The 19,277-nt window shown below is 36.9% G+C and overlaps 1 protein-coding gene across 2 annotated transcripts in view; it reads left to right on the forward strand.

Annotated features, from left to right (window-relative positions):
• FKBP15 (FKBP prolyl isomerase family member 15) overlaps nucleotides 1–19,277 on the forward strand; it is a 95,601-nt gene that overhangs the window by 69,103 nt on the left and 7,221 nt on the right. For both annotated transcript variants that reach the window (XM_074293673.1, XM_074293674.1), the window contains exons 20-27: nucleotides 6,503–6,674; nucleotides 7,817–7,953; nucleotides 9,321–9,476; nucleotides 11,891–12,043; nucleotides 12,723–12,809; nucleotides 14,880–15,005; nucleotides 17,551–17,658; nucleotides 18,462–19,201. In XM_074293673.1, coding sequence (XP_074149774.1) covers nucleotides 6,503–6,674; nucleotides 7,817–7,953; nucleotides 9,321–9,476; nucleotides 11,891–12,043; nucleotides 12,723–12,809; nucleotides 14,880–15,005; nucleotides 17,551–17,658; nucleotides 18,462–19,201 — 1,679 coding nt within the window. The remainder of the gene's footprint in view (nucleotides 1–6,502; nucleotides 6,675–7,816; nucleotides 7,954–9,320; nucleotides 9,477–11,890; nucleotides 12,044–12,722; nucleotides 12,810–14,879; nucleotides 15,006–17,550; nucleotides 17,659–18,461; nucleotides 19,202–19,277) is intronic.

A 19,277-nucleotide genomic window follows, 5' to 3' on the forward strand; every position in this document is an offset into this window, starting at 1 on the left:
TGGGGCTTAAGGTTTAATTCTAATGAGTTTGCATTTTTAAAGATGTTTCTGAAGACCTTTTGTGTGATATTTTGAACCTTCATAGCTGTTATCTCAGCACTGCCCTGGGAAAAGGTCAGGCCTTAATTTTCCAGTTTTGCCAGTGAGACCTACTTAAATGACTTGGTCACATTGGGTTAGGGCAAATCTAGCAATGTCCAGCCTGGTGCTCCTCTTGTTCTACCATGCTGCCTTTGCATTAGACTGAAATTCTGATTTCAGGTTTGAATGATACCATTTCAGAGTCAAAAAATGCCATTTGTTTCTCAGTGTTTGGGTTTCGGGGTTTTGGTGGGAAGCGCTGGTTCTAAGAATTAGGCTTGTTTGCTTTCCTGTCATTAACAGTGACATTGGAGTCTACTTGGGTTGCAAAGTTTTAGCTGAGAATTATTGGCCCTTTCACCTGCTAGGTCTGTAGAGGTTATATTATAAGGAAGAGAAATGGTCTCTGATCATTTCATTTTGATGGGAAATTAACTGAGGACAATGTGTAATTGCATAGTTAAACACAAGGTTAAATCTTGTGCAGTTTATTTTACTACTTTATACTTTCATGTTTGAGGATTTTTTCTTAAGTTACTCCTAATGTTTTTATTATATTCTTTAATTATTACCATTAACATGACTTTTTCCCCATATGCATTTATATAAAAAGGATTCTGGCATGTTCTAGCCCCATCTTCTCACCAAATGTGATAGGTCCCCATTCTGGATTTAGGGATAGGCCCCTTATGACATTGAATGATATCTCAGTCATCTGTCTCCCACATATATCTTGTGTTATATTTCTATTTCTCCCTTCTCTTTTCTCCTCTCCCTTCTCTAGTCCTTAATTCTGTTCCCGTTTTCCCCCACCCATATTTCCCCTCCTTACCCTTTGACCCAGGTTTGCCAAGCCCTACAAAACATGTTTCACTCATGAAGCTAAAGAGTCTGTTCGCCGTGGCTTTGCATGATGAAAGACTTGCTACCTAGATCTCACTTCATTCCTGCTAGTCTCATTTAAACAGAGCTGATTTTGAATATTTTCTCCTCATTCCCAATCCCCTTCCTGGTTTCTTATCTTATACTTGCTTCCTTTCATTCTCTTTGTGACTTTCCCTGTGTAAGGAGCAAACTAAAGTTCTTTTGCTTCAAACAGTTTTCTAATTTTAACCAGAAATAGTTCTAACTACTCACTTTGACAAGATTGATTTTGCATTTCTGTATAGCCATAACCTATTGGAATTGCCAGAACCTTTTAGGGAATTTTACAGATTCTTCCTTTTACAGATTCCTAAGTGACTTCTTAGGTCCTGAGCCTGATTTGACCCTTCTTTCTGACTCTTGTCATTCTTGGTATGATGTGGATCCTTTTGCTGCTTGTTTTTCAGAACATTTAGTTTTTCCTCTTGCTCCTTTTTCTCTCAGCACCTGATGTCAGAAGCAGAATTCGTTGAGGGGTGGGACCAAGGGAGGCCATCTGGACATGGTGTAGGTGTTTAGTGTTTTCTTTCTTTCTATTCCTTGCGCATGTGCTCACAGACTTGCTCTTACAGGTATCTTGTTTGCTTGTCCATCTGGGACATAAGGCTTTTTACTGACTTTGAGTCAGCAAGGGTCCAGAGCTTTTGTGTATGGCAACTGCTTTTCCTTTGAAGAGAACAAGATATTGAGCTGTGTATTGTATCTAAGCATAATACTGGACATAATACTGTCTTCCTGGTTGTTTGGTTAACTTTATCAAGACTTTCTCCTGGCTCATATTTCATCATGTATTCAAACCATAGGTGGATGCAGAGTTAGTTAAAATTTTATTTCAAATTTCAAATATTCATTTGAAGCAAACAAGTCAATTCCTTTGTGCTAGGGCTAATACCATCTTCTCAGTTGTGTGATTTTCTTTATACTACCAATTCCCCTTATTGCTACTTCCCTCGTGGTAGAACTAATCATTTTAAAAAGTTTAAATTTTATGTTCTGTATACTCTGCTCAATTGAGGAATGAAGTATATACTCCATTTTAGAAAGATTTTTGTTCAGTTTGATTCAAATTGGAAACTAGAGAAGGTGTTTTAGCACTACACAGAATAAACTTCACTTAACTGGAAAATAAGTTGACCTCATCTCAGTGATTCTGGGTAAATGAAATATTACTACATTGTCATTATTGATAATCATTTGCCTCCTATATTTAAACAGTAGAAAACTTCTGGTACTGGTTAGCATAAATTTGAATTATATACCAAAAATAGCATAAATTACAAATAGATCATTTCAGTTATATTCCAAATGCTAATTATAATAATACTTTATACTTGCATACTACTTTGTATTTCCTTATCACTATCTCATTTGCTTCTTCTGGTGATCCTGTGAGGTAGAAAGGGCAACTGATAATATCCCTGTTTTATAGAAAAGGAAATAGGGCTAGAGAGATTAAGTGATTTGTCCCCAGTTTTACTCCCAACAGCAGAGCCAGGATCCACGTATTCTGTCTCCCAACTCAATGTTCTTTCTATACTAATACAGTATACATTAAAGCATTAATTAACTCATTAATCAAGCAGAGTTATTGTTGGTGGTGATATTTGATTTTTATTATAATGATGTTTTGGTATCTGACAAGCAAAGAGTTTGAAACTAAAACAAATTCTAGAAAATTTTCCTAGTATATGCTATTGGTTATGTAGTAACCCTTTTTTCTTGTGACCTGAATGAAAGTATTCACCTAAACATACATATATATATATATATATATATATATACATATTCCTTTTATAGCCCATTGATTAATTAAACTCCAGGTTTTTGCTTTAGGGTTGGTTTTGAAATATTTTAGATGGAAGTTTCATTTTTAATACTTTTTTTTTTTTTTTATGAGGCCTAGAGAACGAAACCCAAACCAGAACTGCAGAGTTTACCTGTTACTACATATGTCAGCAGAGAGATGCTGTTTCTCTCTTCTTGGGTTCAATCTTACCTGCCTCATTTTTGTATAAGGAAACCTAAGACATCATTACTATTCCTGAATTTTATAATTGATTGTGTATGTATGTACATAATTTTTTCAAGTATGTATATCTGTATTGAGCATTATCTGTTTTCATATGTATGTCCCCCCATAAAATAGAAATCTTTAATAATCCAATTTCAGATAATAAAATTAAACTATCAGTGAAAGAACTTCCAAAGGCAGGAGAGCAGGTGAAACCTTATATATATATTTCCAGCTGAATCTATCAAACATTTAAAGAATAATTATTACTTGTATTATATAAGTCATTCTCAAAAATCTAGAAATAAAATACTCTAATAAACACTTTTTATGAGCTATAAATAACACTAATCCTGAAGCCAAGGAAGGAGAAAGCAAAGAAGGAGAGCTACAATCACTAATAAATATTGATTCAAAAGTTTGAATAAAATATCAACAAAAAGACAATAAACAGCAATAACAAAAATTATAAAACAAATTTTTTCACTACTTTGAATCTGTACTAGGAATATAGCATAATCATAATAAAAACATATATACTTCAAAATACATGAGTATATGGTGGATGCAGATTATGCAACATAGAGAAGGGCCATTTTAAATGTAACTACTATACACCTTAAACCAAAAGCTAGCATTATTTTTCATGGAAAAACACTAGACACTTTCCCAAACAACCCAGGGATAAAGGAAGAATGTCCTCTTTCTCCACTATTTAAAAAAAAAAAAATCACTAGTACTTTTTTTCTTATCAGTTATATATGTGAAATCACAAAAAAACATTAGCCATATTTTTTAAAAGGCAAAAAAATTGGGGAAATTATACTTTAATTTTTATTCGATATTCATCAGTTCTCTCTCTGGAGCTGGATAACATTTTTTCATCAAGAGTCCTTTGGAATTGTCTTGAATCATTGGATTGAGCAGACTAGCTAAGTCTTTCACAATTGATCATTACAACATTGCTGTTACTATGCTCAATGATCTCCTGGTTCTTAAGTGACTTTGCATCAATTCTCCTGTTATTTTTTGACATGGTGCTAGGAATGTCAGCACTAACAATGAGACAAGAAAAAGAAATTAAAGGCATAAGCAAAGTCAAAGAGGAGACAAAACTATTCCACTTTGCTGATAACATAATTTTCTTTGGAAACTAATTGAGATAATTGATAGCTTCAATAAATTAGCAGTATACAAAATAAATCCACAGAATCATCAGCATTTCTACATAATGGTCGTAAAATCTAAAAGGAAATATTTGAAAGGTAACTGCCATTTAAAAGAAACTATAAAATGCATAAGGTATCGGGATACTAAAATATCTGGGAATCAATATACACAGTTCAAAAATCTGTAGAAGCACTTATAAAACATTTCAAAGGAATAAATTCTTGGAGGGATATTTATTGCTTTCAGTTAAGCACCAATATAATAAAATGATGGTACATAAGCTTATATATTTAGTGTTATGCTACCCCATCTCCCAAAAGCATACTTTATAGAGAGTAAAGCTAAATTTCAACCTAATAATTTGGAGGAGCAAAAGATTTAGAACCTCAAGGGAAATTATATTAATGTCTTCTTTTCATAGCCAAGAGCAAATACCTGTAAACCAAATCTACTTCTTTGCCCATGAAAGTTTTTTTTTTTTTTTAGTCCAGTCTTAAATGGGCCTCAAATTCTCCTGTATTTATTAATATTATTCATTCCTGAAAAGTACAAGAAGATATTTGTGGGAATAAACACTGTTGGGAATTGAATACTTTGAAAAATTAACAAGCCATACATATCTGGGATACCCATTGTATAATAACCCAAAGTAATTGAGAATGAAGCACACAGAAGAAAAAAGGTTAAGAATGTATTCGAGAGAGTCTGATAATTGCATGTTTTGTTACCAAAGAGCTACAGTTATATATTGTTTCTTTTCTCCATTAAAGATATCTGTTGCCTCAGCACCTCTTTGATGTAACTAGCCACTGGACTGCAAAGTCTCATAAAAGTGGAAAACTTCCCCTTCAGAACTACCACTACACAGATTATGTGTTTAAAATGTTTTAGAATTTGGATGTTTCTTTATTTTCTAGGTCCTGGTACTGTTCAGGTCAAAGCTCTACAGTGCCTGGAATATTGTAATCATAATATCCAAATCTCATCATGGCATTTCTAATGGTCATGAGATGTACAGAAGTAAAGGAAAGCCTTGAGGACAACCGTAGCAAAAATATATTTCTTTTCAGAGCAATATCAAAATATTTAATCAGATAATCCTAGTATGATGACATAGGCCATATAAGAAAAAATTTTAATTGCATTATATGTTATATTGAGCAGTTTTTAAATAGTCTCAAATCTGAATCTCTTAGAAGTTAACCTGGGAGAGCCTGCTTGATACAATATGAAAGTTGCTTTTTCTATGTTTCATAATTTGACCTTAGAGCATCCTTAGTTACTTGCAGAAAATTTGTCATAAATAAACAGATTGAGTCAACTTCCAGAAAGAAGCAGATTTTGTAGAAAGGCCTCAAACTTTACCTTTTAGTGCTCATTGATGACTGCTATGATGCTATGGATTTGTATGATGGCTGCCTTCATGGTTCTCCATGCCTAGTGGTTGCCTTCATAATCTAATACTCATATTACAGTCACATCTGCCAGTTGTGCTATTCTTTTCTTTTCTTTCCCCCTAAAGAATGTAAAAGCAGGACTATTTAATTTTTATCTTTGTTTCCCCAGTATTGAATGTAGTATCTAGTATGCAGTTAGCCACTGGTTCATTGATCAATATCTTTTTGAATGAAGTGCCTTTGGAAATCACCAAGACCCATTAGTACTATTAAGCCTTAAAAGTTTTTCTTTTGTCTGCCCCTTGAATTTTAATTTCTCGTAAATCATAGGAAATGAAAAGAGGTTTATTTTTCTGAATTAGTTAATGCAGATTTCAAAGTCTTCCTTTTGCTTAATGTAACTTTTACTAAATCTCAAATCCTTCAAAAATAAAATTCTCCTAAATCTTTTTTCTTCTTTACTATTATGCATATACAATTAAACTTTCTTCCCCAATGAATCTCTCTCATTTAATAACTCAGGTATATTGACAGTTTTATAAGGAAATGATCAGCCACTTTTAACAAGTTTAGAATTTGATTTAAAGCACAATGCTTTAAATTTATAATGCTTTAAAACTAGCTCAGAAGTAAATCAAGTCTGTGGATAGGGTATATAGACCAGCTTTCTGTGTAATAACTTTATTCCGAGAACTCCAGACTACTTTTCATATATGCTAATGTCCTTCCCATTCAATAAGTCAGGTTAAGTAGTAGATGCCAAACACTATCATCCTGGGTTCCTGACTTCAGTTTCAGTGAGAAGCTGTTACCTATTCATTGCACATTTTCTGTATGTTAGGAAAGGAGAGCAGTGTGACTAGCCTAGAACTTAGTTGTGGCTTATGCTTCCTCCTAATTCTCCTACTTGGTTAACAAGGCTAAGGTCACAGAAGAGTTGGCATCAGTGACTGCCCAAGTCTCCAATCTGCAGCTGAAACTGACCTCTCAGCAGAAGAAGGAGACAGACCTGCAGATACAGCTGACAGAGTGTCAGAAGGATGCTGACCTCCGGGAGGCTCAGATCAGCAAACTGCAAACACAGATCACAGGTCTGTTGATGGTAAAATGGACTGGACTGACTCTGACCACTCTAAACCCAGCCCCAGTTACCCGGAAACTACTGTTGTTCATGAGACTCCCTAGAGAATAGAAGGAGAAAGGGAAAGAGAAGGAGAGAGAAAAAGAGAGGGGGGGGAAGGGGAGAAGGAAGGAAGGAGAGAGAGAAAAGGAGAGAGGGAGGAGGAGGGGAGGAAGAGAGAAAAAGAGGAAGGGAAAGGGAGAGAGAGAGAAAAGGAGGAGGGAGGGGGAGGGAGAAGGAAGAGAGAGAAAAAGAGACACTTTTTTTTTTTTTTTTTAAATTTTGGCCAATACCTTTTTTTTTTTTTTTTTTTTTTTTTTTTTTTAACATAAAAGACAACATTCATTACTCTAAAAGGACTATTCATGCAAGGATGCAAATGTATTAAATTTCCACAGCTCGCTCTTTCTCATCAGTGATATGTTTAGAACTGCAATATAGTATCGAGTTCTCTGAGAGAGTTACTCTGCTACCACTCTCTGCCACCATGTGAACAACAGAATCCTTCCCCAAACACATTCTGTGATTATAAATTGGTTATGTGTTAAGAAACAATTCTACTCTCACTGGTGTGAGGGTTGGAGAGTAGAGGTCAACAGAATGTAAGTTTGCTATGTGAAACAAAGTATCCTATGTCCAATTTCATAAACATTTATTAACACATCTATGAATTTATTATTTTATTTGTTGTCCATTCTATTGAATTGAGGTTTAATTCAGTGCCTGTCTTTGTATTGTCTCATAGAATTCCCTATCATCTATACAATTTTGAAAGGGGAAAGAAGTTATTTGAATTTAATTTATTTTAATTAAGTATATGCCACACTACTATTTTTGAAGGGCATGAGGGGAACTGACATGAAAAACCAATAAAAATGTCAACACTACCAGGGGCCTACTTGATCTGATTCATTATATAAAAACTAAAGAACTTATGTATTCTGTAGACTATTGAGTGAAAAAAAAAAGTTGTATCCCAAATAAACGGAATGGTATAGCGAAACTTTGAAACCTTAAAGATGCTTAGAATTATCCACACGCTCAGCCCAGCCCAGCCATTAAATGAGTTTCATTCATCCATACTTGAACCAACTGCCTGCTTCTGTTTTTCAGAACTCCAGGAAACATCAGAGCAAGCTCAGTCCCAATTTAAAATTGAAAAGCAAAGCCGAAAGCAATTAGAACTGAAGTTGGCAACTTTAGAGGAGGAGCTGATTGACCTTCAGGCTAAGAAAGAATCTCTGGAAAAGGTAAATTTTGTTGCATAAGTTCCTTCTCAAGATTCTTTTTTTTTTTTTTTTTAATATACTATAGCTTTGCCAATAGAATTTTATTTTCTTTCCAATTACATGTAAAGATAGTTTTCAACATTCATTTTTGCAAGTTTGTGTTCCAAATTTTTTCTCCCTCTTTCCCTAACCTCCCCCTTTCCCAAGACAGCAAGGAATTTGATATAAGTTATAAATGTACAATCCTTTTAAGCATATCTCCATGTTTGTCATGTTGTGCAAAAAAAAAGGGGGGGGGAACCAAATAAACAAAAAAGATAAAAAAATACTATGCTTTGATCCACATTCAGTCTCCAAAGTTCTCTTTCTAGATATAGATGGCATTTTCCATTCCAAGTCTATTAGAATTGTCTTGAATCTGTATTGCTGAGAAAGCTATTGTAGTTTTGATCTTCTCACAATGTTGCTATTACTGTGTACAACGTTCTCCTAGTCTTGCTCACTTTAGTCAGCATTAGTTCATCTAAGTCCTTCCAGGCTTTTTTGAAATCAGTTTACTTATTTTTTATAGAATAATAATATTCCATTACATTCATATACCATAACCTATTCATCCATTCCCTAATTAATGGACAACTTAATTTCCAATTCCTTGCCACTACAAAAAGAGCTACTAAAAACATTTTTGCACATGTAGGTCTTTTTTTCCCTCTTTTATTGATCTCTTTGGGATACAGACCCAGTAGTGAGATTACTGGATCAAAGGATATGCACAGTTTTATAATTCTTTGGGCAAGGTTCAAATTGTTCTCTAGAATGGGCTGGATCATATCATAATTCCACCAACAATGCGTTAGTGTCCCAGTTTTCCCACATGCTCTCCAACATTTGTCATTATCATTTCTTGTTATCTTAGCCAATCTGATGGTTGTGAAGTGGTACTTCAGAGTTGTCTTAATTTGCATTTTTCTTATCAGTAGTGCTTTAGAACACTTTTTCATATAACTATAAATGACTTTACTTTATTCATCTGAAAATTGTCTGTCTGTATCCTTTGACTTGCTTCCCTAAGACTCTTATAATAAACCAGTCAGCCAAGTCAACCAATTCTAGCTTTTAGAAGAAGCTTGGGAGCTGTCTTCTTGATCTGTGAAGAAGGACACTTCTTGATTTGGAAATTCAATTTGACACTAGGAAAAGATAGCTTGCCCTGAAAACAAAGCTCTCTGGTCTTAGAGTATATTTCAATGGGGAAATAAAGAAAAAGATAACTAAATAAGAAAATATTTTAAGTTTTTCAGAGTTAAGCAAATTCCTAGGGATATATTTGCCCTTATTTAACCTGTACTAAGTTGTTAAAAATTAGGATTAATTTTTTCCTTCCAAAGACCCTTTCAGAAAGGAAGAAGAAATCTGCCCAAGAGCGAAGCCAAGCTGAGGAAGAGATAGTTGAAATTCGAAAATCACACCAGGAAGAATTAGAAAAACTTCGACAACTCCTAAAACAGGCTCAGGTGTCTACAGATCAAACAGCTGCTGAACAGGTATAGGGGAAATGTGGGAGTGGCAAAAGAGCAGACCATAAGTCTGTGTGAAGAAGTGACAACTTCAGACATAAGAATGAGTTTCCCACATTCCATTTTAGACTTTTAAGAGTGTTACCTGGAGACCTCAGTTACTGGTGCCAAAGGGGACAGCTATCGAATAAAATCCATCTTTCCAGGAATATTTCAGTGCTGGAAAAGAATGGGGAGCAGGGTGATGAGAAAAGATTTTGTAGGAAGTTACAAAGGGAGGCAGCCAAAATATGAATTTAACCAAAACACAAGCTCAGCCAATTAGATACTGCAGGCAGCAACATGTTTGGCTAGGAGGAATAAACAAGGTCAGCCAAGTACTACAAAAGGTCTAGGCAAAAGGCATTCAGAGAGGTAAGTTGGCCCTAACAGAGAGGAGGCACAAAGCAAATTCTGAGCTGGGAAAAAAACTATTTGTTGCTGTCCAGTTGTGCATCTTTCTTGGGTGTTGGTGCCCCCCCCGTCACCTCAAATGTTCAGTAGCCATGAGTATATCAGAGGATTAACTAATGATGAAATTAAAATTACTCTGTGTCATTTAATTATTGATTCTATTCTGTAATTTATCATGTTCTCTATTGCTGTTCCATTTTGTATAATTGCTCAGTCCTCTATCCTTTGAGTCAGCTTTTCCTAAGTTATAAATTAAGAGGCAGGGAGGTGGTGCAGTGGATAGAGCACCAGTCCTGAAGTCAGGAGGACCTGAGTTCAAATCTGTCCTCAGACATTTAACACATCCTAGCTGTGTGACCCTGGGCAAGTCACTTAACCCCAATTGCCTTAGCAAAAAAAAAAAAAAAAAAGTTATAAATTAACTTGTTATCATCCCCAACAAGTATATTGTCCATCCTTGCTTTTCCTTGAGGGTTTTATCTCACTTGAAGACTATTCTATGTGTCAGGAAATCTACTAACTCAGGTCTGGCATCAAGACCGCAAATTGCTGAAGGGTCCCATAAAACAAAGAACATTGCTTAATTATTAGAGAGGAGTGGTCACTAGTCTCATATATTAGCTTGCTTGCTTTAAAATTACATTTTCTCTACTTTCGTGATATTGTCTGTCTTGTAACCAATCATAAACTTTATTAAGTCATACCTTGGAGAATTTTGATCATTGAGAGAGATCCTTGACCCAATTTATTGATTACTTCTAGCTTGACTAATAAATGATCATGCTCAGATCATTGTCTTTTGCTTTATCTTACTTTTTTTTTTTTTTTTTTTTTTGGCTGGGTTTAAGTGACTTGCCCAGGGTCACACAGCTAGGAAGTATTAAGTGTCTGAGATCAGATTTGAACTCGGGTCTTCCTGAATTCAAGGCTAGTGCTCTATCCACTGCGCCATCTAGCGGTCCTGATTTACCTTACTTTTCAAAAGTAGCATTACTAATGGACTCTGCCCTAATTTTAGGCACAAGGGCCCCAGAACTTAAAAAGATTGATGAAACAGCCTCACCGAGGAAGAAGAAACATATTAGAAGATATTGACATATTATCTTATAAAAGAAGAAATTTTTTTTAAATTTTATTTGTAACTTTTTTTTGACAGTATATATGCATGAGTAAATTTTTTTTTTTATAACATTATCCCTTGTATTCATTTTTCCACATTATCCCTTCCCTCCCTCTACTCCCTCCCCTTGATGACAGGCAATCCCATACATTTTACATGTGTTACATTATAACCTAGATACAGTATATGTGTGTAAATACCATTTTTTTGTTGCACATTAAGTATTAGATTCCGAAGGTATAAGTAACCTGGGTAGATAGACAGTAGTGCTAACAATTTACATTCGCTTCCCAGTGTTCCTTCTCTGGATGTAGTTGTTTCTGTCCATCATTGATCAACTGGAAGTGAGTTGGATCTTCTTTATGTTGAAGATTTCCACTTCCATCAGAATACATCTTCATACAGCATTGAAGTGTACAGCAATCTTCTGGTTCTGCTCATTTCACTCAGCATCAGTTCATGCAAGTCTCTCCAATCCTCTCTGTATTCCTCTTACTGGTCATTTCTTACAGAACAATAATATTCCATAACATTCATATACCATAATTTACCCAACCATTCTCCAATTTATGGGCATCCATTCATCTTCCAGTTTCTAGCCACTACAAAAAGAGCTGCCACAAACATTTTGGCACATACAGGTCCCTTTCCCCTCCTCAGTATTTCTTTGGGATATAAGCCCAGTAGTAGTACTGCTGGGTCAAAGGGTATGCACATTTTGATAACTTTTTGGGCATAGTTCCAAATTGTTCTCCAGAATGGTCGGATTTTTTCACAAGAAGAAATTATTTAGGCTTAGAAAATCTTCCTCTCCAATGTCCTAAGGATTCTTATAAGTTTTAGAATCTTAAATAAATTCTCTGGGCAGGTGTCTCTCATACAAGCTGAGCTGAAATCCCAGTGGGAAGCCAAGTGTGAGCATTTGCTGGCTTCTGCCAAGCATGAACATTTGCAACAATACCAAGAAGTGTGTGAGCAGAGAAATGCTACTCAGCAGAAACTCATTCACCTGGAAGAAAAGGTGAGCCATGCTAAAGCAACAAGGCTGGCCAATAGCCTCTTTGGATTATTTGGATCTTATATTTATTCAGCAGAAGAGGGGGAAGGGAAGGTTGTTTTTAAATTCATTAGCCTCAGAACTGCCCCAGCACTCCAGCTGACCAGAAATCTATCTTTTCTAGACTTATTGGCGATATTGACAATAAGCATCAGTATTCTGAAAAAGTATGGTGATAGTGCTTTGGGATGTTATATCTGAGGTCTTTTGCCCAAGTGCCTTTTATCTGGTTGATGTGGCTAAATTAGAGGCAGAATGGCACAATGGAGAAGGTGCTAGGATTGTCTCCACATCTAGCCCCCAACACTTCCTGGTGCTGTGTCCTTCGACACATCCATTTATGATTTATGATATCTTAAGCAGCACTCTGAAGTTACAGAAGAAAGAATTGATGCTATTGGTAGAATAGTAGCTACTGATGCCTAGCCTTGGCATTTCTGCTTATCTTAAGGTTTCTTTTTTCCATTAACTTTCCCAAGAAAGAAGAAATCAAGTTGGAAGATTGTCAGTTACATTTTGGGAAATGTGAGGTAGTGCCCAGAGGACCAGGAAAACTCAGACTGAGAACACGTTATCTGGAACTCTTGGGAGAGCAATGGCAGGTCCTCAACATGCTCATCTTTACTATGCTGTTTTGTTTCAGCTCTCTGCGCTGCAGCAAGGTCAAGGTGGAGAGGAGAAGAAGAAGCTTGTTCAATACCAAGAGCTGGCAGAACAGATGCAAAAGAAGGTAAGTACCAGTGAGAATAGCACATTCTTTAAGCCATTATTGCCTGGAGCATCCAGCTTAGGGAGAACATAGGAAAAGAGAACTTTAGAGATAGGAGGAGGCTTAGAGATTGCCCAGCCCAGGCCCTTCATTTTACAGATGAGAAAATCAAAGCCCAGAAAAGTAAGTGACTTAACTCAGAACATTTTGTGACAAAAAATGGATCAGCCAGTGTTCTTTCCAGTACCTAGTTCTGAGGGGAATGATATTAGTTATTGTAGATGAAAATGCTTCTGTAGAGAAAGAACTGATTCACCCCCTTGCCTAAGGGACAGAAATTCCTCTGTGAAACCTTACTGATCATTCAAATCCATCAAAATGTGGTTACTAAAAATTATCAAAACTTAATTTTAAGTAACTGATTTCCTAGTGATTTTTTAAAATGCCTTAGTATTTTGTTTTCTTAAATGAAACTTAGAGCATTTGAACTCAACTCATCGTGAATTTGTAGATTCAGTTTCTTTTTCAAACTGATGTGCTTTTAGTCATGCCTAATTATCTTATGTCAAGTTCCCAATAGCTGAAGAAGCACAGTGAGTTTCCCATCAGATATAAATCCAAAGAACTGACAGGAAAAAGGCCACATCCCTCTTCAACCAACACAAGATTTAAGGGAAGCACAGCATAGTGTCAAATTTAGAGGCAAGAAATTACATAGGATTTGAATCCAGAGTCTATTTCTGCCTCCAAATTCAACACTCTAGCCACTACACCATGCTACCCCTAATCTCAGATTAGTGGAGGAAAAACTTATATTCTAACAGAAGAGATAACTTGCAAACAGATATGCACAAACAAGCTACATAAACTGGAAATAATCAGCGGAGGGAAGATTGAGAATTAACAGATTGAGAAAGGCTTCCTATAGAAGATGAGATTTTTATTGAGACTTAAAGGACGTCTGGGAAGGCATATGGTAGGCATATAGTTCTAGACATGGGGGACAGCCAAAGAGATGTTAGTGGAACAGTGGGGAGACCAGTGAGTGAGGAGTGCCTGTCAGGAAGTAAAATCTAAGGAGACTGGAAAGGAAGAAGACAGCTACATTATTGTTTTGAACACTAAATAGAGAATTTTGTTCTTGATTCTAGAGGTGATAGAGAGCTGCTCAAGTTTTTTGAGTGGAGGCAGGATGATATGGTCACTTTGGTGACTTTGGTAAGAAGATGGATTGGAGTGGGGAAAAACTTGAGACAGACCCACCAGTAGGTTATTGCAATACCCCAGGTATGAGATGATGAGAGCCTGCATCAGTGAGGGAGTATCTGAGGAGAGAATGTGGAGGACAACAGCTTAGATACTGAGGTGAAGGAGAGAGAGGAGTGTGAGGGATCATGAGCAGTCGAGGATTATTCCCAGGTTATGAACATGAAGAATTGGAAGGATGGTGTTGTCCTTTATGATAATAGGAAGGGGGCTGGGGATGGGAGGTGGGATTTAGTTGGAAAGATAAAGAGTTCAGTTTTGGACATGTGTAGTTTAAGGTGTTTACTAAACATCTATTTTAAGAGGTAAGAAGGGCAGGTATAAAGACAGGTTGGGACAGGATAGATAAATTTGAGAATTCATCAGCATAGAAATAGCCATTAAATCTGTGGAAGCTGATGACCAAATGAAGTAGTATGGAAGAAGAGAAGGGAACCCAGGACAGAACTCTGAGAGATACTTGTAGTTAGAGGGGGAATGCTCTGGAGGAGGATCCAGCAAAGGAAACAGAGAAGAAACAAACAGTCAGATAGGTAGGAGAAAGAGGAGAAAGTGGTATCCCAAAAACTTAGAAAGAAGACAGGGTCAAAGAGGAGAGAGTGATCAACAGAGTCAAGGGCACCAGAGTGTCAAGGAGAAGGAACACTGAGGAAAAAAACATTGGATTTGGCAGCTGAGAGATCCTTAGTAACTTTAGAGAGAACAGTTTTAGTGGAATGATGAAAGGCCCAAGCAGAAGCAGGCTTCTTCTGGCCCCTGCTACATATTCTTCGTGTGTTTTGTCCTCATTCTAATACTGCTTTCCATAACTTGTTCTATTTGTAGTGTATAGCTCTCCAATCCAGAATTGAGAGTCTAACGGTCCACTATGAGCAGAAGATTCAGGAGCTACGGAAACAGAACACACCCGGAAGTGAACATGGCTCAGAAGCACGAGACACTTCTGAGAAAGTAAGCGGCCAGCTCAGGGAGGTGGACCTCAGCATAAAATATCATGCATCAAGTGATTATCCCAGTGTGCAGGCTATCATTGAACTGTTGGGATCTTAACCTAATTTTAAAAAAATATCCCACAGATACCCAGGAACTACAACTTTGTAGCATATACACATATTTCAAGTTATAACAGATCTCTGAGTAGCAAAAGTAACTGTTAGAAACCCATGTACTTCATAGGAAAGGCCTTGATTTACAGGTTCTTCAACAATTCTAGGAAGTTTGGTTATCAGGCACACAAGACAACAGTCACTAGTTAATAAGCATTTATATTGAGTCTGCTGTGTACTATGCATGCCTGTGCTGTGTCAGGGGTCCACATGAAAAGACAGTTCCTGTCCTCAGGGAGCTTACAAAACCATCCACAGAAGGAAGCTGAAAACAGTGGGGACATGTCTCAGTGTTGTGCTGCAAAAATCAGTGAGCCTCAAAATAAGCACATAGAGAAGATGGAACAATAGAAAAATCAGACACCATTAGCAAAACATTTCCTTCTCTGTCCATCTACTGAAGAGATAAGCTCATTATACTGTTAAGAGAAGTCTCTGAGAGAACTATTATATAATATAAAACAAGTACTAATTATGGGCACTAAGTCATGTAGGAGAAATTAAATTATTTCTAGCATATTGTTTAAGAAGGTAAGAAATTGCGTAATACATTTTAGTAGGATTTCTAACAAAAATAGGTATAATTTTTTGAAGTGTTGGTTCTTCTGGGAGTAACTTTAATTTAAAAGAAACTTATCTCCACTGCATTCCCTCATATCAGAAAAGGAGGTGTTACTGTGCTTGTCAGCCTTGAATAATTATGAGTGCTGAGTCAGGAAAGGAGAAATAATAAGAGAACCCTATTCTAACAGTGCCCAGAGCATCACACATAGTACCTAAAGAAGTCTCTGTATCTTGTGACTACTTGTCCCAGCACTGTGATCACTATCAATCCTCCTAGTCCCCTTCTCAGGGAAAATTTTGGTTCTCATTTGGCCTATGGCAAATACTATTCAAGTTTAGCCTTTTTTATGAAATGGAGAAAGTTTTGCCATATGATAAATTTTCATCTGGAAAAACAGTGCACAAGAATTGGCAACATCTGTGCAGTCCTGCTGTAGTGTTAGATTTCTACAGGCCTGGCTCTCTTCAATAATAAGATGATCCAAACCAGTTTCAATTGTTCAGTAATGAAGAAAGAGAGAGAGAACTGTGGGAAATGAGTGTGGATCACAACATAGCATTTCCACTCTTTCTGTTATTGTTGGCTTGCATTTTTGTTTTCCTTCTCAGGTTTTGTGTTTTGTTTTGTTTTTTTTTACTTTCTAGATCTAATTTTTCTTGTGCGGCAAAATAACTGTATAAATATATATAACATATACTTTAACACATTTGACATGTATTGGACCACCTGCCATCTAAGGGAGGGGGTGAATGGAAGGAGGGGGAAAGTTGGAACAGAAGGTTTTGCAAAGGTCAATGTTGAAAAGTTACCCATGTATATGTTTTGTAAATAAAAAGCTATAATAATTAAAATAAATTAATTAATTAAAATTTTAAAAAAGATTAGAGCTCAGCTGCCCACCCAGCATAGGCTGCTGTACCAGCATAGTATCCCTAACTCTCAGCTCAAAGGTTTCCTGGGAAGAACTTTTTTTCTTTTTTTTTTTTTGAGGTGTGGGGAGGCAGTCCATGTTGCCGTTGAGCAGCTCCAAGAAAATTTTTCATTATTATCACAGAAGCATAACTAACTTATTCTCTCCATTGAACCTACTTTTGCCTTTACATATTTTAGTTGTTTTGTTTCCTTCTACAGTATCCCAATCATAACATTAGCTAGAAAGAGGCAGCCTTTTGTTTTTTCATTCTCCCATACTACTTTCTGACTTCTGACTTTATGTTAGAGCCCAACTATAGAGGAAATGTCTGGACTGAGTTTGTATTTTCCTGAGTCTTTCTGCTATTTCTTGGAATGTTAAGTACAGTGTTATTCCAAGATCTCAGGGACAGCTTAGTGTGAGGATATGCAGATGGCAGCCTTTTAAAGACTTCAGTCTTTTTCCTTCTTGAATTGGGAGTTTGGAAGTGACTTGCTGCACAGAAGACACTATTCCACTATTCTCTGTACTTATGTCTGATTCCTGGAAAGGAATATTGGATGGCAAATTCTCAGGACCAGGAGCAACTGCAGAAGATTGATAGAAATGGGACGATGGTATTGTCAGTCTTTGTAGTAATGAAAATCAGCTTCTGTGCTATCAGCCTCAGTCTGTGGGTGCACAACTTTGATAGGTCTGTTAGCAGAAATATAGACATCTAGTCCAAGGAGAGAATCTTCTCCTAGAAAGACAAGCAATACTCACTGTTTACCATATCTTGATTAAAGCCACAATCTTCATGTTTTGGGCTTAGGATGAAAAATATTAAAAACATTTGGTATCATTTTCTCTGATACCTGATATCAGCACTCAAATTGATTTTCCTTCATGTTCTTTCCATACTATGTTCAGATAAAGAAGATCATGAATCGAGTGTTCCAGTCCCTAAGGGGAGAATTTGAGTTGGAACAATCCTATGATGGCAAGACCATTCTGAGCATCGTCATGAATACGATCAAGGTATGTTCATCAATTTGGGATCTTGTTTGTTGTTTTTGGACAACAGGTCCAAAGAGTTATGAAATTGTTACAAGTCATCTCTTCTGAGAAGCATTTTGGGATTGTGGGTAGAGTGCTCAACTTGGAAACTTGAATATCTGCTTCTGACATTTCTTGTGTGACTGTTCAAACACAACCTTCCTTAGCCTCTGTTTTCTCATTTCCAAAATGGAGAAAATGTTTGGAGTTATTATCTACTTCACAAAGTTTCTTGTGAAGCTTAAATAAGATCATCTGCAAAACATGTTTTGCACATGATAAAGTGCTAAATAAATGTCAATTATTGCTTTTAAACAAATTTTTATTTATATCCTTTTTTTTACACATCCCTTATATTTCTGATGTTACTCCTTCCACTATCAGAGAGCTTTCCTTTATATCAAAAAAAAGAGAGAGAGAAGAAAGTCAAATAAGCCTGATATTTTATCTGTAGTATTCACACCACCATCCTCAGCCTCTAAAATGAGGGAAAGAAGATATTTTCTCATATCTCTGCTTTGGGACACAACTTGGAAATGCCAGTAGTAGTAATTGTGGTAGTGATGGTAATAGCAGTGTTAGTGGTGGTGGCAGTCGCAGGGGCAGCAGCAGCATCATTTATCCCTAGCCCACATCATTTTTATTTGCTCATGGTTGATTAGTCATATTGAGGCCAGTCTAGCTGATGAGACAAGAATTTCTCTCTATTATAAAGAACTAGGAAATGAATTATCTGATGCTTTTGTATCAATACTAATGTCCTACACCCTTGGCTTTCCTGACAGCTGGAGACACTGCTTCTGCTGATTCCCCAGGAGTCAGAAAAGGAGAGCAGCAGTGAGGAGGAAGAAGAACAGCTCCAGAAACCACCTAAGGAGCCCTTAGCCATAAGCATTCCAACTCCAAGTCTTAGAACCCTGGATCGGGAGGAGCTCAAGCCCACAGCCAAACCAGTGGATCAGAAAGACAAGCCAGAGACTCCACTGCCTAAAGCCTTTGAGACACAGAATGGGATGGAGAACATCTATCCCAGGAAGCACAATTCAGAGGTAGAGAAAAGTCTAGATGTGCCTGGGAACCCTCTCCCCCGAAGTTCATCTAGAGTTCCATCTCGAGGTATTCCAGGGCCCCCAACTTCAATTCCACCCATGCCACCAGTTCTGGGAAATACTGCAGTCTGGGAACCTGAGTATAAAGAAACTCATGTTGATAACAAAATGAAACGTCACAAAAGCAGCCTGTCAGAAGAGGCTTGTGTTGGATTGGCAGAGCCAGAAACCCAGAGACAGGAGAATGAAAAAACTTTGCAGTCAACCACCCATCAGGCTGTAAGGCACAAGAAAAAGGACCCATTGTCAGTGGAACCTGAACATTCAAGGGGAGAACTCAAGCCCCTCCACAAGGAAGAAGAGAAAGATTGTCCCATTGCCACAACCAGAACCACCAAGACGCAGCTGGGCACAGTTGTGAATGTTGCAGAACCAACAGCCAACCCCAGACTTAGGCAAGAGCACCAAAAGGCCAGGTTGGTTGCTGTCTTCCCTTAATGGCAAGTGTAGAATTGATTGTCAGCATTGGTAAATTTATTATTATTTTTTGAG

Source organism: Sminthopsis crassicaudata, chromosome 2 (assembly GCF_048593235.1).
Source record: "Sminthopsis crassicaudata isolate SCR6 chromosome 2, ASM4859323v1, whole genome shotgun sequence".
Classification (NCBI taxonomy): Eukaryota; Metazoa; Chordata; class Mammalia; order Dasyuromorphia; family Dasyuridae; genus Sminthopsis; species Sminthopsis crassicaudata.